General features: G+C 40.8%; 1 protein-coding gene across 2 annotated transcripts in view; it reads left to right on the plus strand.

Moving 5' to 3' along the window:
* The window catches only part of CCDC141 (coiled-coil domain containing 141), a 182,894-nt gene that overhangs the window by 103,197 nt on the left and 54,263 nt on the right, over positions 1-25,434 (plus strand). For both annotated transcript variants that reach the window (XM_080669118.1, XM_080669119.1), the window contains exons 8-11: positions 6,416-6,588; positions 20,652-20,796; positions 22,414-22,533; positions 24,801-24,992. In XM_080669118.1, coding sequence (XP_080525244.1) covers positions 6,416-6,588; positions 20,652-20,796; positions 22,414-22,533; positions 24,801-24,992 — 630 coding nt within the window. The remainder of the gene's footprint in view (positions 1-6,415; positions 6,589-20,651; positions 20,797-22,413; positions 22,534-24,800; positions 24,993-25,434) is intronic.

A 25,434-nucleotide genomic window follows, 5' to 3' on the forward strand; every position in this document is an offset into this window, starting at 1 on the left:
GAGCTAAGCCCTCACTAAGTGCTAGACATGGTTTTGTCATTATGTTTTCATTTAATACTGCATTAGCTCCTGTAACATGACTTAAATGCTCTTGCTCATTTTCATATCCCCAGCACACAGCAGAGTATATGCTCCATAGACTTCAATACATATTTGCTGAATAAATGAAAAAAAATGCTTTGCATATCGTAAATGGACATTTTCCCATGTTACTATTCCCAAGTTCATCCTAAAACCATTTAGGTCATTTTAGATAAAAGAATTAAAAAATTATAAATAGGGACTTGCCATCTAAAATTCTACTTACGGGTTGAATTTATCAATTTCTTTTTTTTTTTTAATATATTTTGTTGATATTTCGCAGAGAGGAAGGGAGAGGGATAGAAAGCTAGAAACATCGATGAGAGAGAAACATCGATCAGCTGCCTCCTGCACACCTCCCACTGGGGATGTGCCCGCAACCAAGGTACATGCCCTTGACCGGAATCAAACCCGGGACCCTTCAGTCCGCAGGCCGACGCTCTATCCACTGAGCCAAACCGGTTTCGGCGAATTTATCAATTTCTAAGATGGATTTATCTCAGAGTAAGTAAGGGGTAATCCATACATAAACTTCCTACATTCCTTATTGATAAACTGCCTCAGGTACATGCTACTTTCAATCCCAGACTCTCTCTTCCAATGTTTTTTTCAGCTTTTCAGACTGTGAAGCCAAAAGCTGCTTTAGGTACTCTTAATTTTGGACACCTGTCATTAGCATTTCTAATCTACCTTGTTACACTGAGAACACAGAAGGGATTCTTGGGCCCAGCAGCATCAACCTTGGGGAGGCAAGGAAGGAGCCGGAGCACCAGTAAGGGGCAGAAAAAAATAGGGAGCTGAAAATCATATCCCCCTTTGCCCTTGACCATCATGGCATTGAAAAGCTTGGGGGGATTTGGATAGGCCTGAAATAAGAATCCGCTTGCCATAGTGGGAGCCATCAGAAGTTACCCCAGGTGATCTTGAGGAAAAACACTGCACCTTTTTGTCTTCATAAAAACTGACCCCATGCTCTAATTAAAAGCTCAGTTGAATTTGTATCCTTAGTAATTATAAAGTTTCCAACCAAACTCATTTTCTGGCCTTTGGACTCATTGAAAGAAATTTTCAAGGTTCTGCAATGTTTGTTTGTTTGTTTTTTTTTGTGTGTGTGTGTGTGTATGTTTCTATATTGATTCTCTTCAAATTAGTCAAGAAGCAAACAGTATTACTTATTAAACACCTTTGTGAAACAGCATGGTATAAGAAATATGCTAAATGATTTGCTTAACTTACTAATCTCGTAGATATTTAAAAACACACACAAATGTGCCATGTCCTGATACCATCTCTATTTTATTTGGGGCAGCCTGCTTTGGATATTAACAAGGGAAAAAAGAAAGATCTTTATTAGCATCTTAAGGAAGAGAAACCAATCAACTTCTTAGTTTTTTGCTTTTTTCTAAACCAGGGCCAAAAAGAGCTTGTTCATCTCCTTTTTATCTGCCTGAGAACTGACTGGTGCCGCACAAAATAGTCAAGAAGAGCTAGGCCCTAGAGGGAGGAAATGTTATACTTGTGTGCATATCCTTTCTCTTCTAAACCAGTCATAAAACCTTTATTTGACCAGCACATACGAGGTTTGAAGGAAGAGGGGGGTGTGAAGAAAAAAACTAAAGGGAAACATTAATGGCAAAGGAGCTTACGTGGGGGTCACAGCGTTCTTACCAGGAAGAAGCTGCTCTGTACCGTGTGTGCAACAAAGGGATTCTTTGAGTCTGGACCCAGTGTGTCAGGTTCCTTATGGGTACGGTGGACAGGAAAGCGCTCAGTTCTATTTTGGGAGCAGATTAAGTGAGAGCAATGATACTTAGATCATTTCTGGAATTGGCACATGGATTCCTCATCAAGTTTTACATAGGAATATGAGAAGCGAGCTCTGCATGTGACAATCACAGACAGTATAACCTTCTTGAAGGAGGCCTCCTCTTAAAATGAAGAAGTTTAATTCTGTGTTCATAGATTATTCCCAATAGGGTTAGGTGAGGATCAAGGATAAGGAATCAGCTCTCTTGTAGACTCTAGCCTATGTTACCAATAGGAAGTATTTTGCAAAGATGTGTATTTGTTGAGCTAAAGAAGGAATGAAATCCCTCACCTCCTTTCTACTGCCATCATTCCAGTAAGTGTGATATATAGAGCAATTCATAAGTAAATGCTTTTGACACTTGGTCTTTCTGAGAGAGAAACTCTGGAAGAAAATTTGGCTATTTTCTTTCTAAGTTATGGACTGTCTTGGCATTTGATATAGTACCTTCTCCTTCCAGTGAATGTGTAGCCATTCCAGTTATTTCCATGCTATTAGGAAGGAGTACTTTCACGATAGTATTCAGAAACGAGGTGGAGTCACATCACACGTACATTGAATGTGCACGTGGCTTCAGAATCTAACTCCTGTGAAGGTGAGGCCAATGCCTAACCCACTGAAGTGAGACTAGCAGCTGTTCAGTGGGCCACAGAGGAGAGACCCAGGTGGGTGGCCATGCACTTCTCGGTGGCTTTTGAAAGATGTGAGCCATCACTCAAGATTTAGAGTAACAGCCAGCAAATATTTTCTGAGTACTTACTACACGTGCACCATCACACCCTAATTACGTTCATAACAGCTTAATATTAAAACAGAGTGGAGTTAAACTTGCAGGCAAGGAAAAGCACTTTGGGATTCTCTGTCCTTTTTCATTCACCCTAGGAAGTTGACAATTATCTTAAGGAAGACAAAAGGGAATGCTGTGACAATGGCATACAACAGACTCTCCCTTTATTCTTTCCTTTTGTGTAGCTCAGTGGCCCTCAGTCCTAAATGTGACCATGTATTAGTATGAGCACTAGTTTATATATACTCAACTTTAAGTGTGATTTAAGGGAATCCGTGGTCATTTTGAATCCAACAGATTTTTGCTTTAAGCACTAACTTTAAAACTAACCCTTGATTAATAAGAGACTCTGCTTTATTCATACTAAGCAATAAAAATCAATACTAATAAAAGGGTAATATGCTAATTAGACCAGGAGACCTTCCGGACAAAGCCATGGTGTCAGGGCCGAGGCAGAGGCGGTTAGGGGTGATCAGGCCAGGAGGGGAGGGCAGTTGGGGGTAATCAGGCTGGCGGCGGGGGAGGGCAGTTGGGGGTGAGCGGGCCGGTAGTGGGGGGTAATTGGGGGCAATCAGGCCAGCAGGGAGGGCAGTTGGGGGCAAGCAGGCCAGCGGGGGGGCAGTTGGGGATGAGATCAGGCTGGCAGGGGGGGGCATTTGGGGGTGAGCAGGCCGGCAGGGTGGGGGCAGTTGGGGGCAATCAGGCCGGCAGGGGGGGGCAGTTGGGGGCGAGACCAGGCTGGCAGGGGGAGGCAGTTGAGGGTGAGCAGGTCGGTATGCCCAGTGGTTAGGGGCGATCAGGCAGGCAGGCAGGTGAGAGGTTAGGAGCCAGCAGTCCTGGCTTTTGAGAGGGATGTCCCACAGAGATTGGGCCTAAACCTGCAGTTGGACATCCCCCAAGGAGTCCCAGATTGGAGAGGGTGCAGGCTGGGCTGAGGGACAACCTGCCCCCCCCCCATGCACGAATTTCATGAACCAGGCCACTAGTTTAAAATATAAAACAACATTCCAGAAACAGTGGTTTTTGCCAGGTGGTGTTTCCATGTGTTATGGAACCATCAAGAGAGTAATTCACATCATCTTTTCTAATAGCATCTTGGCTCTGTTGCCACCTGCAGGGGGAAAATGGATTAGATGAGGAAGAGTTCTTTAGGTTCAAAGTTTCTTCAGTAAAGCAATTTCTCTTTTAGATAAAGTCCTATATAGCTAAGAGACGTCACTCAACCTTTCTCTGTATCTTTCCTCACAGGTAAGAAGGAAGGGTAGACACTTATTTATAAGAAGTAAGTTTAAAAATCCTACCTTTTAAACCTAAGATTAACAGGCTTCTTGGAAATGTCCCTTCTTTCTTAGCCTCCCATAGTAAGTCTTTGCCACATGCTGCCACAGCCCTTGGTTTTAGAGCTGGCCCTCAGGGCCAGACAAATTGAGTGCAAATACCAATCTGCCACTTAGTAGAAGTGTCACTTTGTGCGATTTATTTAACCTCTCTGGACTGAGTTTCCCCAGTCATATAATGGGGATACTTTCCAACTCCCTCCCTGGGCTGTGAAGGACAATGTGCTTGAAACTCAGCAGACTTTAAAAAATATTTGTCAAATGATGGAAAATAATTGTGAAGCAAACAGTATAGAAGGAGCACATAATTTGCATTAAACTGTAATTATTATTATTATTACTTGCTATCATCTATTAAATAAATGAGAATAATTTTTTTTGTTTTAAAAATATATTTCTATTGATTTCAGAGAGAGGGAGAGAGAAAAACATCAATGATGAGAGAGAATCATTGATTGGCTGCCTCCTGCATGCCCCCTCCTGGAGCTTGAGCCTGCAACCAGGGCATGTGCCCTGACCAGGACGAACCCTGACCTCCTGTTCATGGGTTGATGCTTAATCACTGAGCAACACTGGCTGGCAGAAATTATTTCATTTTTAAGCATTTTAAGTAATAAACAGAAAGAGCAGATTCATGAGACAGGAGCACATTGGTGAGAGAACAGAATATCAACATACACTGAGTGGCCAGATTATTATGATCTCTGAACGCATAATAATCTGGCCACTCAGTGTGTGTGTGTGTGTGTGTGTGTGTGTGTGTGTGTGTGTGTGTATATATATATATATATATATATATATATATATATATATATATATATTTTAGAGGCCCGGTGCATGAATTTGTGCATGGGTGGGATCTGACCAGCTGGCCAGGGGGAGGGGACATGGGCGGTTGGCCGGCCTGCCTGCTGGTCGAACTCCTGGTCAAGGGGACAATTTGCATATTAGCCTTTTATTATATAGGATATACACTGAGTGGCCAGATTATTATGCGTTCAGAGATCATAATAATCTGGCCACTCAGTGTATATGTAATACAACAGTACTTGAGAGATATCATTTGTAAATGCAGTTTTTTCCAGTTCCAATTCTGCCATTAAAATTCACTCCTAAGGTGGTGGCCAGGGCAGGCATGGGTGCTCCACAGCTGTATCTCCTACATTTGGCTTAAACTGTGTCCCTCCCCATCAGCCCAGCCGGCTCCTCTGCTCTCTCTCAGCTCTCCGTGGTGCTAGACTCACAAGGTAATCTGCTCTCCTTGCTCCTGTGGGGTCCCCCTACTCCATCCACCTGGTAGGCCCCTGCTGAGCTCACTGGCTTCCAGCTCAGCAATCCAGGGAGGGTGGACTTCAGCGCCCCAACTGTCAGTGGCACTGTCAAGCTGACTGGGGTAGGTTCTCCAGACTGGTATGAAGCATCCTGAACGGCGGCTTCCTCCAGCAGTGCCGGAGGGCAACACGGCAAGAGCTCCCTTGCGATTCAGCTTTTCTTCACCTTACCTAACTCCTCCTGCTCTCCAGGCTCAAGTTCAGAGATGGGCTATGAGGAGACCCATGAAGACCACTGTACTCTGCTCTCTTTCTCTCTCTCCCTCATGTTACCACAGTCCTCTTTTATTTTCTTGTTATCATATACTCTTCTTTCATAATGCCCAAAAACATTACTTTCTGTTAATTCTATAAACTGAATCCCCCATGCTTGTTCGTTGATCTGCTAATAAAGGAAGAAAATCAAAGAATTCAAAAATCTTCTCGCAAGACAATATCTTAGTTTGCAAAAATATGTTTTTTCTGCATAATCAATTTGTATGTTGGAAGCTAAATATTACCTTGCTCTTAATTTTGTACTGCTTCAGATCCAAATTCTAATCTTCTCTGTAGAGAGATGGATGTCTATGGATGGAGTAGGCAGAAGGTCTTCTACTTGGATAGCCAAGGGCAAAAGCACATTAGTAAGTTTTGGGCTATTTCCCTGCAGTGTTTCAGTTTGAAAGTGCAATTTATTGGGAAATTTTCTTTTAAGAATATTACAGAGACATTCAGGTTATGAAAGTCTATATAATATTTAAAAACTATTTCATTCATTATTTGTATGCAGTTCAGAATGTGCAAATAATAAATTCTACACTGTTATAACTGTTGTCTAGGTATGTTCTCAAGGTAAACTATTTTGGTGATTTTAAGGTGTTGACACTTATGTATGCTGAACTAAGCTGTGATCAGTTTCTCTAAATGGAGCCTTAAAACTATGCAGTTCTTTTCCAAGACTAAACTTGTTGTTTTTGGTTTTGATTAAACTAATAAATTAAACAGGCTAGCTTAATCGCTAGTATTTCATGTACACATCAATGTAGATTTTAAACTAGAAAAGCAGAAAATGAAAGTTTGCTTTCTTTGGCAGGCGTTTGATGTACTTGGAAGAGTCGAGGCTTACCTTAAGCTCCTTAAGTCAGAGGGTTTAAGTCCGCCTGTCTTGGCAGCCAGGCATGAGGAATTACACGGAGAAATTAAAGGCTGCACTGCTGATGCTTTGCAAAAGGGACAAGCCTTAATCAGCCAAGTGGACTCCTGCAGGTGAGTAAAGGCTATTTCTTCGTCTGTGCAGCAAGCCTTTTCACAGTTTCCACAACTTGTTAAAAAATAAGTTGCATGATTTTTTTCTGCTTCTGATGCTTTGTTATATTATGACATGGCTTAGAAGGATCTACTGGATTTTGGTCAGCAGTGATTCTGAACACAGTATTGCTCAGCCAGAAGTGAGGCCATAGTTTGAGCCTGAGGATCTGAAGGTGCTAAAGCTTCCTCTATGGGTTTCTGAGGAGAGGAGAACAAAAGTGCAAAAGAAGAAACAGGCCGTTAGGTCTCATTGCTTTTTCTTTCCTCCATGGGTTTCTTCCCTTTTAATTCACGGGCCTGAAATCTACCCTGTTTCTTTTTTCCTCTCTGGAAAAAAACGAAAGTACCAGAATCCCCTTTCATCAATGACTTTGTAACTCACTAAGCAAATCCCCAAATAAAGGGAGACATCGTTAATAATAACAATGGCTCATATTTATCAAGGGCCCACCATGTGCCAGGCACTGTGCCAAAAGCCTCATTAATCCTCACAGCAACTCTACAAGGCACACACTATTAACGTTCAGCTTTTACAAGTAACTGAGATACAGAGAAGTTAACAAGCTTGCAAAAGGACACACAGCCAGTTAGTGGCAGATCCAGAATTTAAATCCATGTTAATGGGCCCTAGACCCCATGCTCTTCACCAGTATGCATGGGCTGGTCATTTTTATGAGCACATTTGGTGAGTGTATCATTGTGAGTCTAGAGTTGAGTGGGAATGAGGAGAGAAAAGGAATGTGAGAAACAAAGAGAATGAAATGGGAATGTATGAGGAAGAACAGGGATTAGCTGACAAAAGAGATGAAGGTGTAGATATTGGCTAGGATGAAACGAAGGCCGTGCTTACATTTTGACAGAGAGACAAAAAGATTTGTGCCAGTGGGTTAAGTCCAGTTTTTTATCTTCCATGTCCACAATCTCTGAAAAAAAAAATTCCATTTAAGGAACAATGAGACAGGTGGAATATAGTAAAGTTACTCTATTTCTTTGTCCTGCTCTGTTAGACGTGTTTAAAAGTATTGATTGGGTAAGTTTGGGTTTAGGGAATTTTCCTTCCAGAAGACAGTGTGAGTCCAGACAGATATTTAGCCAGGGTTTGTGGTGGTTGCTATGGGACCATACAAAGCCAAGGTCAGAAATGATCCAAGGCCTTCCAGGTGGAGCCAAGAAGCTGAGGCTATGAGAAGGGCAAATGGTTCTCTCCTTTGGAAAGCTACCAACAGTTATAGCTACTGCAGGAGTTTTAGGACAGTAACGCTTCTTTTCTTTAGCTCCGTGCCATATGCATCAAGTAAAGCGTACACTTGGTCCCCGGAGCCCCAGTGTGTCCATGTCTGACCCAAAAATGTGATACAGGAGCTGATTCCCTCCCCTCCCCTGCTAACGGCGAAGCCTCCCAGAATGTATAAATTAGAAGATACCCTATGACAGCGGTCGGCAAACTCATTAGTCAACAGAGCCGCAGTTTGCCGACCACTGCCCTATGAGGTGGCACAGACACGTGTGCCTGGACTCAGGGACATGTTGGACATGATCTGAGTCCTGAGTCATGTGTGACTGTATTAAGTAGTGGGGTCTCCAGTTATAACTGGGGAATGGTCCCATGTCAGTTCAGCAGGTGAGTCTGAAGCACAGACCAATGTTATTTCTCCATCCAGGCTACTCTTTGCTTATAGGGCTTTCCCTGGGCGTGGGCAGTCTCTTCACAACGGGTAGGTCAGGAGGTAGCCAAAGCCCCTTCCCCAGATCTCTGGAGATCTGTCTGTAGTTTGGTGTTCCAGCTTTTCTAGGTGCCTTGGCCTCCCCGAGGTCTGATCTCTGTCCCCTCAACTCAGCAAGACCTCTGGGCTCCATTTGGGTTCTACTTCCCTGAGCTTTGATCTGGTAATTGCCTTCCAGCCAATAAACTGATGCATGTATAAGCCCACCTCATTCATTTCCCTTCTCTCAGGGATCACTGTTGTGCAATGTATGAGAACCATTGGTTCACATATTTTGTTTATTTTCTGGTCATTTAAGTTGTGAGGGTAAGTCCAGTCACTGCTTCTTGGCTAGAAACTGAAATTCCCTATTCAATTTGATGCTTAACTCCTAACATTGGAAAGTTGGTCGTAATTTGTTATGATCCTGTTTGTTAAACTTGATCCTGTTTGATCTACTCGGTAATGCTTTATTTTTCATACTTAAACATAAGAGAAATACTCTTATTTTATATTTTTATATTATATTCTATCTTTAGGGTATTAGTGACTGTTTTTGGCCATGTATATTTACTTAGCTGGTCTCATTCTTTTCCTCTTTTTTGCGCTAGTCTAAATTTATTTATATATTTTTTAAAGAGGCATTTATAGTTCTATTCTTCAGACTGCTGACTGAGCCTTACTAGAAAAAGCAATAATTAGGGACCATTTCACGAAACTCTAATTAATGGTTAGGTAACTGGATTTAAAAAATAATTCATAGTATGGTTTCTGTCAATGTCCTAGATATATGAGCTTCTATAGCTGTTCCAAGGTGATTGGTTGCCCTGAGATTTCACTATATTTTATAAACAAATACTATTTCCATTGTTGCAGAAAGAACTGAAGGTAAAGTAAAATTGTTACTTGGCAAAGGACATTTTTGATTCAGAAGGTAGATGTAGAATAGAAAGCCATTAAAAATCGAATTGAAATACATTAGAATCTCAGCTGCAAACTAGAGCCACATGCAGCTCCTGACCTCGACCCCATGCATTCCGTTTGGGACTTACTTCCTTTCCTCATCTGATGATTTATCTGTTCAATGACCTGAGTCACCATCACAGGAAAGAAGCAGAACCTATGAAGGAGTTTTCAAGTTGCAGCCACTGCTGGAGGGAAGTGGAGTTTTGATTGGTGGCAATGGGGATAAGTGTCAGTTTCAACAGTGCCAAGTCCATGTTTTTGAACATTCCAGTGACTTCCTAGGCTTTTGAATGACAGCCACACTGCTAGGACACAAAACACGGAGGTTCCTATTACCAGATGTTTGAAAACTGGCGTGGATAAGAGTTCTATTTTGGTGTCAAAAGAGTTCTATTTCATGCATTTTGAGGGCCCAAACCATGTCATGACTTTTAAACTTGTTTTCTGTGAACCCCAGTTTCCTTATCTGTAAAATGGAGCTATGCATTTCATAGAGGGTTGGGTGTTTTGTTTTTATCCTCACCTGAGGACATGTTTATTGATTTTAGAGAGAGAAGAAGGGAGAGAGGAGGAGAGAGAGAGAAACATCCATGTGAGAGAGAAACATCAATCGGTTGCCTTCTGTATGTGCCCCAAACAGGGATTGAACCCACAACCTAGGTATGTGCCTTGACTGGGACTCAAACCTGCAACCTTTTGGTGTAGGGAATAACTCTCCAACCGAGGGAGCCACCTGGCCAGGGCATTGGTTTTTAAAATCAAATGAGATAACCCCACTCTTGGCACAGGAAGAGTACCCAATAAATAATTGGTTCACTTATATTTTTTACTTTCTATACAAAGAGTTTTAAAAGCTAATAAATACTGAGTCACGTGGTTGTTTCAAATGATTACAATAGAGTCAGCTTCACCAAGTCATATTCATTTTAGTAACTGGGGAAGGTTATATTTGAAGTAGGACAGATAAACATTTATCTTAATGCAATGAAAGGCAGAATTTAGCATTGGGACAGAAAGAAATTTCAGAGACCATTAGATCTGATTTTTTTCCCCTTTTAATAAAAAAAACAAAGCAGGACTCATTTATCTGAGTTCACATTTGTCTGAGATTAGGCCTCCCAGTACATCTGAGACCTTTGCCATTTTTGCTCTGTAATTACTATCTTATTTGGAATGGGTCCACACTGCTTTCCTATCCTGGAATCAAACACCTTTGAAGTTGGAGCAGCCTCACAAGGGAAATAATGGTTACTTAAATGTTTCCTTGCCTTTTCTATTTCCTCACTATAATCCATATACTATATAAAAGGCTAATATGCTATGTACAACCATCCAACCGCCAGAGGGCAGACGCTCAACGCAGGAGCTGCTCAGCTACAGTGACTTGGCAGCAGTGGTTCTCAGGTGATGCACCCCGAAACCAGAGAGGAGGGAGCCCGATTCCTCACGGGCCCATGCGATTCCACCTTCGTTGTGTTGTTGCTGGGGCACTGTCGGTCCCGAATCTGGTTTACTGCACACTTGCGTTTACATTCCACACCCTGTACGGCAGCAACTTTACAGAGTGCCCTCTTGCACTCCGGGACTCCTCGAGGGATGTCAGAGAGCCGGTTTTGGCCCAATCCCCGCAGGCCAGGTCCAGGGACCCCACCTACCAGAGAGACCTCACTCACTCCACAGACGCCAGGGAGGAACCATGGGAGCTTGGCTCCAGGGTGTGTCCGACCATCTCGCTCAGTCCTGCCCCACTGGCCACCTTCTAATTAATTTCCTTTCAATGTGCACTAATCCATGCATAGGGTCACTAGTCTGGTGATAATTCTGAGTCCTTAAATAGTTTGTAATCTTTACAGGGAATATCTGTCCCAATCCAAATACCCTTTACTTCGAAAGGCATTTTCGTGCATTCCTTTGCTCTTAGTTAGGATGCAAGTTACCTATAATAATAGGTGGTAATGGTCAAACTTAGACTGTCAGTGGAGTTGAAAGCTCCTGGCTTCTGGCCCTCCTCATCTCTTCCTAGGCCTCATTTAGTATCACCTTTGAGCACTGAATCTAAAGCTAGACCATAGGTGGCCTGCTACCAAGCAGAATTCTGCATTTATTAAGCCACAGGAAGCTACAGCGATTGGAAGTGCTGGTTCAGAGACCTTGTGTGAGGGTGAAGTTTTCCATGATTGGACAAAATGAAGAACCTTTTTGTTAGTATAACTTCCACCTCAGAACTTAAGACATGCAAACATCCAGCAAAACCAGGCCACCTGGTGAAGTATTCACTTGCCTTTTTCTGTGTACTAAAGTTAACTGAAGATTTACAAGTAAACTTGCTTCAGTATCAACTCAATTTCTATCCCTGCAGAAAAGACTGTACCATTTTTCATCCTACCTTGTGGTGGTGAATTTAAGCTGTCAACCTAAAAACATCCAAACATGTAGAACAAGCATATCCAACTCAAAGGCTAACATGAACCAAATAAAGAAAGCATGCGACCCGTGGGCCGCGAGTTTGACATGCTTGCTGTAGAAAATTTTTATGAGTTTATTTGAGCCAAACTGGTGACATATGCTGGGGAGCAAGATCTCAAATGCTCCTGGAGAATAAAAGTTTGCAGTTTTTTTTATGCACTTGAAATTAAGGAGGGAACTTAATGAAGATTGCTTGAAGGTGCGAGAGAGCAAGGCAGGGGTTGGATTACAGATTGGTTAAGATTATGTGCTCTCTTGAGGGTGGTAATGTCTTAGAACAAGGTGTCTGAAAGGGTGGCTCACAAATTAGAAGGAGGGGTCTGAAAAGAGGCATCTCAAAGATGCACAGAAACAATGATAAGGCATAAGGCCAACATAAACCTTTTACTAAAGAAGTTAGATGCCTGGGTGTGACTACCCACCTCAATCTGCCCAGTTAGGAATTTATGATCAGCTGACCCTGTGAGGTTACTTTCCATAGAACCACTTTGTTTTGTCTACAAAGTATATAACATACCTCATCCTTGTGGAATATTTTGTTTTGGTATAACTTTAAGTGTCGTCTGTTTTGATCTAGCATTTAGTGTTACTTCCTTAATGTTAAGTCTTCATACTTCCAAATTTTACAGAGAAATAAAAATAGGACTTACTAGTAATTGGGATTTTGCTTTCTCTTTCCACAATTATCATCTATGTTGGTTCCCTCTACTTCCCTTGGTTGATAGTGTGGATGATTATGAACTTAGACACGATATGGTCTATTTGCTTATTCCAAAAATATTATTGAGCATCTTTTGTAAATCAGTGCTCCCAAGTATGACGTATGACAGACAAAGTGTCTGTCCTCACGCTGCTTATATTCTGGTAGGAAGAAGCAGCCAGCTAACAAATAAATCAATAAATAAGATGCTCTTACACAGCCAGCACTATGGAAAAATATAAAAGTGAACTGGGACAGAGAGTGCCTGTGGGGAGGAGACCCCTTGGACACTGGTCAGGGAAGGATTCTTTAGAGGAGCTACCATGCAGATAGCTGGGGGTGAGCACACCTGGCAGAGCAACAGCCAAGGTGTAACAGAAAGGACCACGTTGCTGGAGGAGTGGGGACAAGGGGGTGGGGTGAAGGCAGGGTCAAAGAGTTAGGTGGAAGTGAGACTGTTCAAATGACGATTAGCAAGAGTGGCAAACACGTGAGTACATCTAGACATTAACAAATTAAATCCTCAGAACCACCCTGTGGTATCAGCACCACTGTGATTATTGTCCCTGCTTTGCCAATGAGGACTCTAGGGCACAGAGAGGTGTGGTAACTTGCCCTACAACCTGTCACCTGAGAGGCCTGGACTGCAGGTCTGAATCGCTATGCTAATTAGGCTGCTAGTTCTCTGTTTATTCCTTTCAGGCATCCTGACCACTTAGTGAACATGGGTTCTTTTTTTATTCTAGTGTGATTGAAATGTACGTACGCCATCTATCTTCTAGTTTCAAGTTAAGTTTCGCCTTCCAAAGGTTTTCTTTCTTTCAGTTTATTTGAAAATTCTTCGTGTGTGTGTGTGTAAAGCATCTAATATGACCAGCACCAGGCTTCAAGGCCAGTCAAATACATATACAAACCTGAAGCCGAGTCTCCAGAACCTTACTAACAGCCAGTCAGGGAATAATACCTACATCAAGGGAGTGTGCTCCAGGCATGAGGAAGTCATGGGGACAGTGGGTGCTGGGGATGCCTTTTTTAGAGAAGGGAGACACATTCACACACAAAGTGTTTGCTTTTGTTTGTTTTTGGCTTTATTTTCCTTGGTTTTGTTCTCTCCTCTTTGTTCTTTCATCCTTAACCTGATCAGGACAGGATAAGTGAAGGAGTGAGATTTGAGGGCCATTGCTGAGTTTTATAGTCTAAGACGGGCAGAGGGTCTACATGCTCCAGCCAAGATGAGCACAATCACATACCACACAATGCCTTCTTAGTTCCTTTGTGTTGGTCAGCTGTCTCATGGCTTCACTTTTCATTCTGCGACGTTTGAATCATTTCTCAGTTGTTTGACTTGTGATGGTATCCTTTCCTTATCCAGACCATGAACCACTTTGCGGGGCTGAAACCATGGAGGAAACTTCTCTTACGTTCCTCATCTTAGCATTTACATATTAGGTGACTTGATTTGAAATGTCAAGGGACTTGATATGGCATCAAAGGAAAGCCTATATCACAGTAAAAATATTTTTAAAGATCTTAAGTGGAAAACAAACAAAGACATTCTCCATCCTCTAAAAAGCTAAACAAAGAAACAAAAGCAGAAGTTTCCTTTGCGTAATAGAGTCATTTATAGTTGCATTTTATAGGAATCCCGCTGAGCATTTAAGAACTTAAAATAGCTGTTTTTAAAAAAGTTTGATGATGATGCATTTAGATGGTAAATGTCACATACTGAAATTTAGGAAATTACAAAGTTCTTATGACAGTGTTAACTCAGCCACTTTCCAATATTTTCATGTCTATATTAAGTTATTCTTTTCAGAGGTTGAGTAAATGTCATCACTGAAATCTGGGCCTGGTAACATCGTCCAGGCTTTCAGAATTCTGGAACTCTTAGTATGAAAGGCACCCAAAGTTCACCTTTTCCATTAAATCTAGGAGTAACTAGATTAGGTTCTTGTAAAATATCTAGGAGCCCGTCATTGCAAAATGAACTTATTCATTTATGAAGGTGATGATGTGATGTGAAGTAGCCAGGACCCCAGAGTGAGAAGGTCTGGAACTATGGTGCCGGCAGAGGAGGCCTGGCTCAAGGGGCAGCACAGAAATATCTGCCTTGGGTCACTACAGAGAAGCTGTCTCAGACTAGAGGGTTTGAGAAGAAAAGAATATGAGAGAGAGAGAGAGAGAGAGAGAGAGAGGGAGAGAGAGAGAGAGATGAGTGACATGTTTATGAATATAATGCTCATTACCATTCTCTTTCCAATAGTGTGCATCAAAAACCGCCTAAATATTTTCAGAAAATAGGGAAATGTTTTAATATATTAAGGGCAAGCACATCATGAAATATTCTAAGCCCACATCAACACAGTGTTTTTTGAGGAATATTCAAAGACAGAGAGAATCCTCACCACATAATGTGAAGTGAGTGAAAGTCAGATCCAAGTTGTGCATCTGGCATCACACTGACTCCAGAGGGGAGAGGCAGGGAAGGATGGCAAAAAGAGAAACTGTTTGGAAGGCTCTGCTTTCAAATCTATTTTTATATTTTCCCAATTATCTCAAATGAGAACATTTGCCTGTTTAGTTCTTGCTGTGCCCTTTGTATCTGAGGATTTATGTCATCAAGCATGGGACATTGTTAGCCCTTATGTCTTAGAATATTGACTCTCCGCTGTGCCTTCCCTTCTCCTGGAGCTCCAGGCAGTGTTGGAGCCCCTCAGTCTGTCTTTCAGGTCTCCGAACGCCTTCATATTTCTCTTTCCTTCAGCTCTTCATGCTGTGTTCTGTGAATCCCTCAGACTAATTTTCTCTTTTGTTGTAATTTCCCCTTTGTTTTCATTCAGTGATTTTATTTTATTTTATTTTTTTTAGTTTTCATAACTACATTTTTTTTTTCATTTTCAGGATTTCTAACTCATTTGTTTCATATCCAATATTGTGTTTATTTCTGACTGTTTTTGTTTCAGAGTTTCTTGTTCTGTTATTATGGGTGTTGGGTTTTCTTTTGTCTCTCTGATGAGCTCAGTTGTATTTGTGGTAATGTCATTTTCAGGTTGTTCTACTTATTTTCATTTCAGATAGAGTACATTTATCTCTCAATTGGTTAGTGGCTTTTCTTAGGATGTCTTTTTCTCATATGTCCTGAAATTTTAGTTTGTACTCTCATCTGGAGTGGGACGTGTTTGTTTGTTTTGCTTTATTTTCCTTGGTTTTGTTCTCTCCTTTTTGTTCTTTCATCCTTTACAGCTTTGCAGTGACTTCCACCTGAACTCATAGGGTCCCCAGTCCAGACTCAGTCTTCTGTTGTTTGATTGGCATCCCGTTAGCTCCCAATGAGACACACTGGCTCTCAGAGATGTGTTTCTGAAAACCACGAGGGGATCAAGAGGTGGCTCCTGACTGCCCCTCTGTATCTGATTTCTTTGCTCACCGAACTACATTTTTCAGCTTTCTTTTACAAGGAGGGAGAATCCCTTCCCTGCTGCTTATTTCAGGTAGAATCCAAGCTATGGTAGCCTTCCTGTAGGTCTCTGTGGCCTCTTGTGGACATCTCTGATGCATCTGTACCAGAACCAGACATGCTGCAGCTTCAGCCCCACTCACTGCTTTCAGTTTCTTTATCATTGTGTGTATGTTAAATAGTGTGTGTGTGTGTGTGTGTGTGTGTGTGTGTGTGTGTGTGTGAGAGAGAGAGAGAGAGAGAGAGAGAGAGATTTGCTCGGTAGGGAGGGATTCTCAATATGCATAACTTAAGTCAGAAAAAAAAGGGAAAACAGACATTTCACTTGTACAGAACAAATGGCACTTTTTCAAAGTAGATATGAGAACTAGAGGATGACTGCTGTTTCCTCCAAAATACAGAAAATTATAAACATGAGGGGACACTGTTTGGGTCCCTGCCAAGAGAAGCAGTGAGCTAAAAGCTAAGGAAGATATATATTTTTTCCATTTTCAAAGTATAATTTGTCCATGGACAAGAAGAAAAATGTGATCAGCTGATTCCTTCTGATGAGAGAGAGTGAGCTGTCAAGCGCTTACCATCTGGTTCAGCTCCTCGTCCAGATGGGCTGCCAATGGTAATTTATGAAAGGTTTAGAAGCAACGTGTTGTCCTCCGGAAAGAGTCATTAGAACACATTAACATTGGGATTTGCTCCCCTCCCCCAATCCCTATTTGTGACAGACGCAAAGACAGGGCAACTGCTTCCATACAGCAAATAGAATAGTCTATTTGAGCCAGAAGTCAATATGTCTCTGTTCTTTGGTGGGAAAAAAATCAATCATTTTTCTTCCCTCTGCCCTCTCCTCTACTGCCTCAATGAACAAGGGAGAAAAAGTTCCCATGATGCAGTTTCTGACAAATGTCTGCAAAAACCTCAGTCTGTTATTTCTGAGTATCTGTGATGCTTGAAGAAGTCAAAATCAACATCGGGAATAATCTGATGAACCCCACACTCATACAGACAGGTACCATCTACTCCCTCCTTATAGAGAAAGCTCAAAGACCAGCCAGTATTTCCAGTGAAATCACAGAGCCATAGATCCTTAGACCTGGATGTCTAGTCTACTGTCAGCCACTCTCCCACCCAAAGAGGCAGCCACACTGCTCCCAAATCAGAACAAAGTGACAGGGCCCTTCTTTCAACAAGTTTCTGTCACTTGCTCTTAGTTCTTATCCCATCTTTTATTTCACAGGATTGTTCCTTGGTGACTGGTGGAAATCTATTCATTTATTTTCAGCTCATGTAAGAATTGCTGGCAGAGTGAGGTCATGTTTGCCCTTTGATGAAACCATCTGCTTTACAGGCTCTGAGAACATCACCAATGTGCCTGCTATACATGTTTTAAAATGTTTGGAATGTTCAAAGGAAAAGTATGGGATAAGTGTATAAAGTTTCTAACTAAACATGATGGAATTGGGGCAGTTTGTAACCTGCAGATTAGGTTTTCACTAAGAAGGCATAGATGGGGGGTAGCCCTGGGGTTAGGAGTGTGACAGATACTAGTATATTCCAGCTGGGACTCAGGGAGAGGGAAGAGATTAATGCCAGAACAGACAGAGATGATCTAGCTGAGGATGTAAAGACGAAAATAGGAGCTGGCTAAGATAAGCAAGATAATGGGGAATTTCTCATACTGAGGGAGCGGTCTAAGCCCCAAGTAAGAGTGGTGTACTGCCAAAACCGGTTTGGCTCAGTGGATAGAGCGTCAGCCTGCGGACTGAAAGGTCCCAGGTTTGATTCCGGTCAAGGGCATGTAACTTGGTTGCGGGCACATCACCAGTAGTAGGTGTGCAAGAGGCAGCTGATCAATGTTCCTCTCTCATCGATGTTTCTGACTATCTATCCCTCTTCCTTCCTCTCTGTAAAAAATCAATAAAATATATTTTAAAAAAAAGAGTGGTGTACACAGTGGACAGGCAGCAATGCACAGAGAACCAAGGCAATTCAGTCTGACCCTAAGGTTTCAAATAGCAGGGGTGGGAACTGTCCGGCCCACGAGCTGTATAAGGCTCACAAAATCATTTGGTCTGGCCCTGACAAGGCAGTAAGGGTGAATTAATTAACTGTTTGACCAAATACAGAAGGCTAATTTTTAAGTTGATAATTTTGCATGGTCCGCAAATGATGTTATAAATATCCAAATGGCCCTTGGCAGAAAAAGGTTCTTCATCCCTGAAATCGAGGAAGTACCAGTCCACCTAACTATAAATGCTAAACCATCAAGGAAGAAATTGGGCAGTCTTCGGATAGCCGAAAGCGTCTGTAAGTGGGCAAAGGGCAAAGTCGTCATTGTTTGAAAATGGTTATTAGTGACATTTTTATACAGTGACTATGCATGTGTTCTTGTTCCTTAAATCTGTTTTATCTTCCCTCAAATATTGATCAAAGTGTATTTTATTTCCTTTCAAAACATTTATTAACCTGCTACTTACAAGGCTATGTGCTCAGGGCTGCAGAGATATGTGAATGAAAAAGAATGCTGTCCTTTTCTGTAAAGAATTTACAATGCGATTGATACACCCGATGAGGCACAAATCTCCACATAATGAGACCAAATCTCCTGGGTCATTGAAAAATCAAGAATGGATAGTCCTTCCAAAGATAGAGGGAGGGATACCTTTTTGATTTATCAAAATTCAAATTGTAAGTTGCTAAAGAGCATTATTTTTACCGAGGGGATGCTTGGTTTTGTTTTGTTTCCGTTTCCTTCCTCTGTGCTGGTCCTGTGTCCCTCTAGTGGCTACTTTGGAAACTACAGACAGTCGAAGAGAAGCTAGCCAATTTCAAAACATGCCAGCCTCTTTCCATCAACACTCAACATCAGGGAAAGTGAAATTTGAAAGGAAGAATACCCTCACCCTTCTATCATGTGTAACAGACCCAGAAAAGGCGCTATGAAGTGGTAAAGAGTGTGGACTCTGAAATCAGATAAGCAGGTTCAAATCTTATCTTGGCCACTTAATTGTGACCTGGGAAAGCTACCGAGCTTTTCTGTTCCTCAGTTTGCTCATCTGCAGAATGGAGATGACAGTTATACCCAGATCAGAGGGCAGTTATGAGAATTAGAAAAGAGACGGCTCAAAACATTAAAAATGGTGACTTGCCACAGTGAGTACTCGATCATTGTGTTTAGAAAATGTTTACCCATTTATTTCACAAACTTTATTCTCTGTACAGTCTTCTCATAGCGCTTATTCACTATTTTGTTTATCTTTCTCACTCCAGATTTGAATATACTGTAGAAAATTTGAAGCCTATAAGATAGAGGACAATTGGACTTTTAAGTGTTGTTGTTTTTTTTTAGCATATAATGTCCCAACGTCTAAAACCTAGTTAAAATATGATTAGCATTACCAGTATACTGCTTTTACAGAATTTTGTGGACTTAAGTATCATAAGAATTATTTCTAAAACTCTCCTGATTTCTTGATTATACTCTTCACTATCTTTGAGTTATTAACCGACAAACTGATTGTTTTAAGTGTAATATTTGTGGAACATTATGTGTCAGGAATAAGATCCCCCAATTAAACTTCTCTGGGACTCAGTGACACCCACATTATGCACTTGAATCTCATATTCATTGGATTGGATTCTCTCACTTCTTTAGCGGCCTCATTGCCATTCCTGTGATGCTGCTTTACCTCTCAGTCCTTGCCCTCATTTCATTACTAATTAAATTCATTTTTACAGAGTCATAAATTAATTATTTGAGGTAAAACTTCTGAAATCTGTACCTCATTCCAAGATCTTTTTAACTTTGGGTAATTAAATTTAAGAGTTATCGTGTTCATCTTTATTAGTATTTGAAGGAAATGACTGACAGGAAATTAAAGACTTCAGCTTCTTGCATGGTAGGAGAGGCTCTGTCTTAGGAATAGGTTGAAAAGGTACAGAGTGCTCATTCCATCACAGTGTTCTTTGCTTGTCCTGCATTGCTGCCAGGCCCACGTTGGAAATGATGAGGAAACTTGCTGATCTATCTTTAGACGCAGCAAATGGGGTCCAACTCTAAGTTCATGTGTTGTTTTAAAGGCATTTTCATTTTATGAGCTCTCATGTCACTTTCCAGTTTCTCATGAGGCCAGGACAGGTGAGAAATGACAATGTGAGGCTGGGTTTCTTTTTTGTGAACAAGCACATTAGATTCCTAATTGTTGGCGATAACTTGGTTTTCTTCTAATGGATGCAGCCTTGAGCATTCATAATCGTGGAGAACAAGTTCTTTAGTGTTACATCAATATTTTACCTTATTGGATTAGCCAATGTTTGTTAATTGGCTGATCCACATTTCTATTCAAAGAGCTCCTTTAGATAAATACAGCTTTAAAATAACACCCCCAGGAAAAGTCTTGGCAAGCACACTGTGCTTTTTGCCATAAGGTCCTTAAAATCTCTCAGAGAAATATGAAGAGTAAACCTTTAGAGAAGATTAGACCTGGTTGTAAAACCCACAACTCATCTTTTCTCAGGACTGACTGACTTAAACAAAGGAACATAATTTGGTTTTGTTCTTTTCTGTACTGGGACCATCGCTACTTAAATTTTGATTATCCTAAAGCCTGAGTTTGATAACTTTTACCAACTTGTACCTCTCATGAAAGAGCAAATCTACTTTCAAATGTTCCCTGACCCTGGGGCTTCTAGATGGGGGTGGAATGAACTAACAGCTGGCTATTCCACTCAGCTCCCGGGTGATGACCGGCGTCCATGAGATGATGGGATGCATCCAGAGACGAGTGGATCATCTGACCGGACAGTGTTCAGCGCACAAGGAATTTGCTCTCAAGAAACAACAGTTAGCAGCCTCAGTGGAGGGCTACCTGAGGAAGGTAGTTTCATAAAATATGTCCTCCTTAAAATACTATTTAGATGAACCCCTTGTTTGATGATAATAGATGGTGTGGTAATTGCACATGTGGGCCTGAGGGAGAATAGGGGGATGTCTCCTTAGGCTTCTCTCATGGTCCATGTTAGGTTTTACAATTGAACAGAATAGAGTTGCAATTTACCATTGCTCATCATCCATCCCTGCCCCAGGGTGCCAAAACTATATGTAACCCTACTTGCCACCCAGCCATGAACACGTATACACAAAAGCAGTTCTAACCATGTGCATATTTTGATGGTGTCCTTGATTTACATGACTTTCTGCATGCGTAAGTTTTAGTTAACATGGAACCATAGAACATGAGGATATTCGATACATAACAAAAATGATGAGTTGTAGGAGTTCCAGGAATAAATTGCCATTATCGTATTTTATTGAACTAGGCCAGTGCAATGGACATGGTCATTCTGAATATAAGCTCACACTTGGAAATCCTTTCTGCAGAGTGAATAGAATGTCTTGGTATGCGAGAATTTTATTTTCTATTTTCAAAGAGGAATGAAACCAGGCAGCTACTATTTGACTAAATAAAAAGTTAGTTACCTGTAGGTGGAATTATAGCAAAAACTAATAATATCTCAATGATATTAATGTCTCAAATTTTTTATGATAATTTCATATAATACAATGGATTTATATGCCTGACTTAAACAAGTAGAATTAGACTTCACAGGAGAGGTCATTAGTTAACCATGTCCTATTTAAATTGTCACCCCACCTGTTATTGGTCCAGAAACTTGGGAATTTGAGCCTAGTTCTGAGGCCAGGGTTCCAGGGAGATTCCAAATATGGCAGCAGCTGTGGAGCCACATTCCCTAGAGCTTGAGACTCAAGCTAAGTTGGTGGTGATGGAAAACAAGAGGAACTCACACAGCTGTTGCTATTGTCTTACTGCCAGTTCAGAACCCATTTGATCTGGGAAGTATGGTCTCTAGTGAGAGCCCAGATGAAGGCAGTGACTTGAATGGAATAGAACCTTTAAAGGTCACTTTATTCATTTTTTCATGTGTACAGTCTTCACATTCATCAATTAAATTGCCTAAGTTTGTTCCTGTTTTATTATCACGTTTACAGGGTTTGGTGCTGCCTCAGGATCCCCCAGCCCTAAAAATAGTAACCCATAAGATGATCTAATACCCATGCTCTAGACCTCTATCTCAAAATGTGCCAGTAAATTGGGCACCATTTAACTTATAGTGAGTGCTTGTGAATTAATTAACCACATACATTCATCTCTGCATATGTGTTGGCAAGTACATTATCCTGTCTAGATAATACAGATAACAAATTCTTAGAGGGTGTGGATGATTGCTTTTTATCTCATTGCTATAATGAAATATTTTAAAACATACACCCTCTATTGGTAGGTCAGCAGCATTACCTCATATGAAGAGCAGCATTACTAATTTAAATATGAAATTCTAAAATATTTAAAATTTTTTAGCTTAATGTTGATTTACATTAAAGTATAATGGGAATGTGTAGAGTAATATTTACCTTCTCTATACATATGCAAATACATGTTAACAAGGCTACAATATGTTCTTTTTTCCTATAGGTGGAAATGTCAATTCAGGAAATCAGTCTAGTAGTTTCCAATGCCATGGATGTCGGTTCCAGCCTTTCTGAGTCAGAGAAGATTTTGCGTAAATATTTGGAACTAGATATCCAAGCTAAGGTAAATACAACGAGAATCATTATCATGGTTATGATTTTGTAAAGATGATTTCTTTTTTTAAAAAAATATATTTTATTGATTTTTTACAGAGAGAAAGGGAGAGGGATAGAGAGTCAGAAACATCAATGAGAGAGAAACATCGATCAGCTGCCTCCTGCACACTTTCCACTGGGGATGTGCCCGCAACCAAGGTACATGCCCTTGACTGGAATCGAACCTGGGACCTTTCAGTCCACAGGCTGATGCTCTATCCACTGAGCCAATCCAGCCAGGGCAAGATGATTTCTTTATATCTGGTAGCTATAAAAGTCCTAGTTCTCATGAGGGCTGTAATTCTAAATTAATATTGTGGTAAATAATGACTTAAAAACTCCTACTCTTAAGTGTACCTGAATTATCTATATTTAAACATGCACCTCCTAGGGCAGTGGTCGGCAAACTGTGGCTCGCGAGCCACATGCGGCTCATGAGCCACGGTTTGCCTCTCTGTTGACTAATGGGTTTGCCGACCACTGTCCTAGGGAGTTTGAGCTCATTGAAGCTCAGCATTTTAGCCTGGTATTAAACACTCATTTAGCCCCTTTTCCTGGCCTGAAGATGTTAGACACTCCTTTTGGGGGTCCAGAAGATGCAGGGAGAGTGCATTTATAAGACTATTTGTAATTTTTCTACTAGAGTAAGTTACAAAAGAAAATTACCAGAAGCGACATGTGTTAATGCAAGATTCCAGGAGGCAAATCTTGTTTGCACACTAAGCCTTAGGAGACAGAAATTGCCCTCCTCTTCTTAGCACCTTCTCTAACTCCCTTTCCCCCCTTTCCCATGGGACTTAGGTTCAAACATTCCTGCTAGTAGCTCCAGACCTGCCCCAGGTGTTTAGGAAAGTGAGTCACCTGTGGCCCTGGCTCACCAAGTCAGCAGGGGTGGCTGTGCCTCCCCATCAGTCCTCGGCAGCATAGCCTCCTTCACAGAGGCACCCCGCACCCACAACTCACAGACAAGCCCATTTGTTAAATGAAGTGTTTGTAATTCATTATTTAGAATGTTTAAAATAAAATGTATGTCTGAATTCATATATATATTCCAAAATTTTTAGAATTAAGGAAGAAACTCCCCCTGCTTCCTCCTTCCCCGAGTGCCGTCTGGAAGCAGCACTCGTATATTAAAATTACCATCATTCAGTGTAGTACTTGGGAAGCATATTAAACACAAGTAGGGAAGCCATCCCTTCTTGCTGCAAATGAGAATGAAGCTTTTTCTTTCATTTTTGCTTGATTTCTAGCATGGTATCACATGAAATCTTATGTGGCTTTCTATGGCAATTGTATCTGTAATGCCTATAATACTTACTCTTTCATTTCATCAGTGGTTAGATTCCACATGCCACAAATTGCACTCAAAATAAAACACAGAAGAGCGACCCTAAGCAAGTCAAATTCACTGACTCTTTAGGCTTTTTAATATATATATATATATATATATATATATATATATATATATATTTTTTTTTTTTTTTTTTTTTTTTTTTTTTTTTTTACAGAGAGGAAGGGAGAGGGATAGAGAGTTAGAAACATCGATGAGAGAGAAACATCAATCAGCTGCCTCCTGCACACCCCCTACTGGGGATGTGCCCGCAACCAGGGTACATGCCCTTGACTGGAATCGAACCTGGGACCCTTCAGTCCACAGGCCGACGCTCTAGCCACTGAGCCAAACCGGTTAGGGCTCTTTAAGCTTTTTCGACCCCATATCTAATAATTCCCTATACTTGTTTAAAAATCCTTCTAGATAGCAATTCAAACAAGACTGTGTAATCGATATCATTTTTATAAATTAAAAAATGAGTAAACAATTTCTATAAACTTGCCATTTTGTATATAACAAAATTACTTTAAGAATTTGCTACAGCTATTGTTAATTTCAAAAACAATTCTGGTCTATACTTATTTTATTTAAATTATTTAAAATGTTTTTGCCATTTTGTTTTACCACCTTTCATACTGAACAACTTTTATTTGTAACAGAATTTAGAATGCTCTAAATAAGAAGTGTAGCTGATAGACTGAAAGAATACTTTGAGACGGTTTTTATTTTAAGACACCTTTTTTTTTTTTAATTTTAGAAAGTTGTGCCTTCCTTTTATTGAGGAGAGTCTTGGTTACAAGTTCAATTAATAACTGTTATAGATGGATGTGCAGAAGGTAATGAAATGTGAATGTTCATGATTCCCCTGTCAGCTTCTGACCCTCTGTGCTTTGCTTTCATAGGAAGCATCACATGAATTAGAAGCAGCCACAAAACTTATGACAGAGAAAAATGAATTTGAACTTGATGAAGTGGCATCACTTTCTTCTAAAGCTAAATGGCTAGAGGAAGAATTAAACATACTTGGCCAAAGCATCGGCTCCAGGTCCCAAGTCTTGCAGACCTATGTGGCATTTCTAAAGTCATCAGAGGAGGTACAGTACCTATGTGCTCTCCTTTATCAACAAGGTGGCCCCTGTCAGCTTCCTGCGTCCTATGGGGATGGCAGCCCTGGTGGGTTGTCCCATATAGTCCACCCCAGTGCATGTACTCACTTATAAGCCCTTGATTCACCAAGGCACCATACAAAACTAAAGCAGTAAGTCATTTTACTAAAACACAATACAAGTATGTATGTGTAGATATACATGCAAATAAGCAAAGTGGTTGTGTTAGAATACTTTTTACTTTGGCCCATAAATATTTACACTAACCTAAATATAGCATAAAATTATTTTAAAATAAGCCATCTTGTAAACCATGGTGGAAAAGGTACAAAGAAGTATTTGTTTTCTGCATGGTTTTCTTTAAATACCTAAGCAATTCACATGGTTCATTTAACATACACATAATCAGAAATTATGGGCTTTGGGGTCC

This window comes from Plecotus auritus, assembly GCF_963455305.1.
Source record: "Plecotus auritus genome assembly, chromosome: 5".
In the NCBI taxonomy this organism is placed as follows: Eukaryota; Metazoa; Chordata; class Mammalia; order Chiroptera; family Vespertilionidae; genus Plecotus; species Plecotus auritus.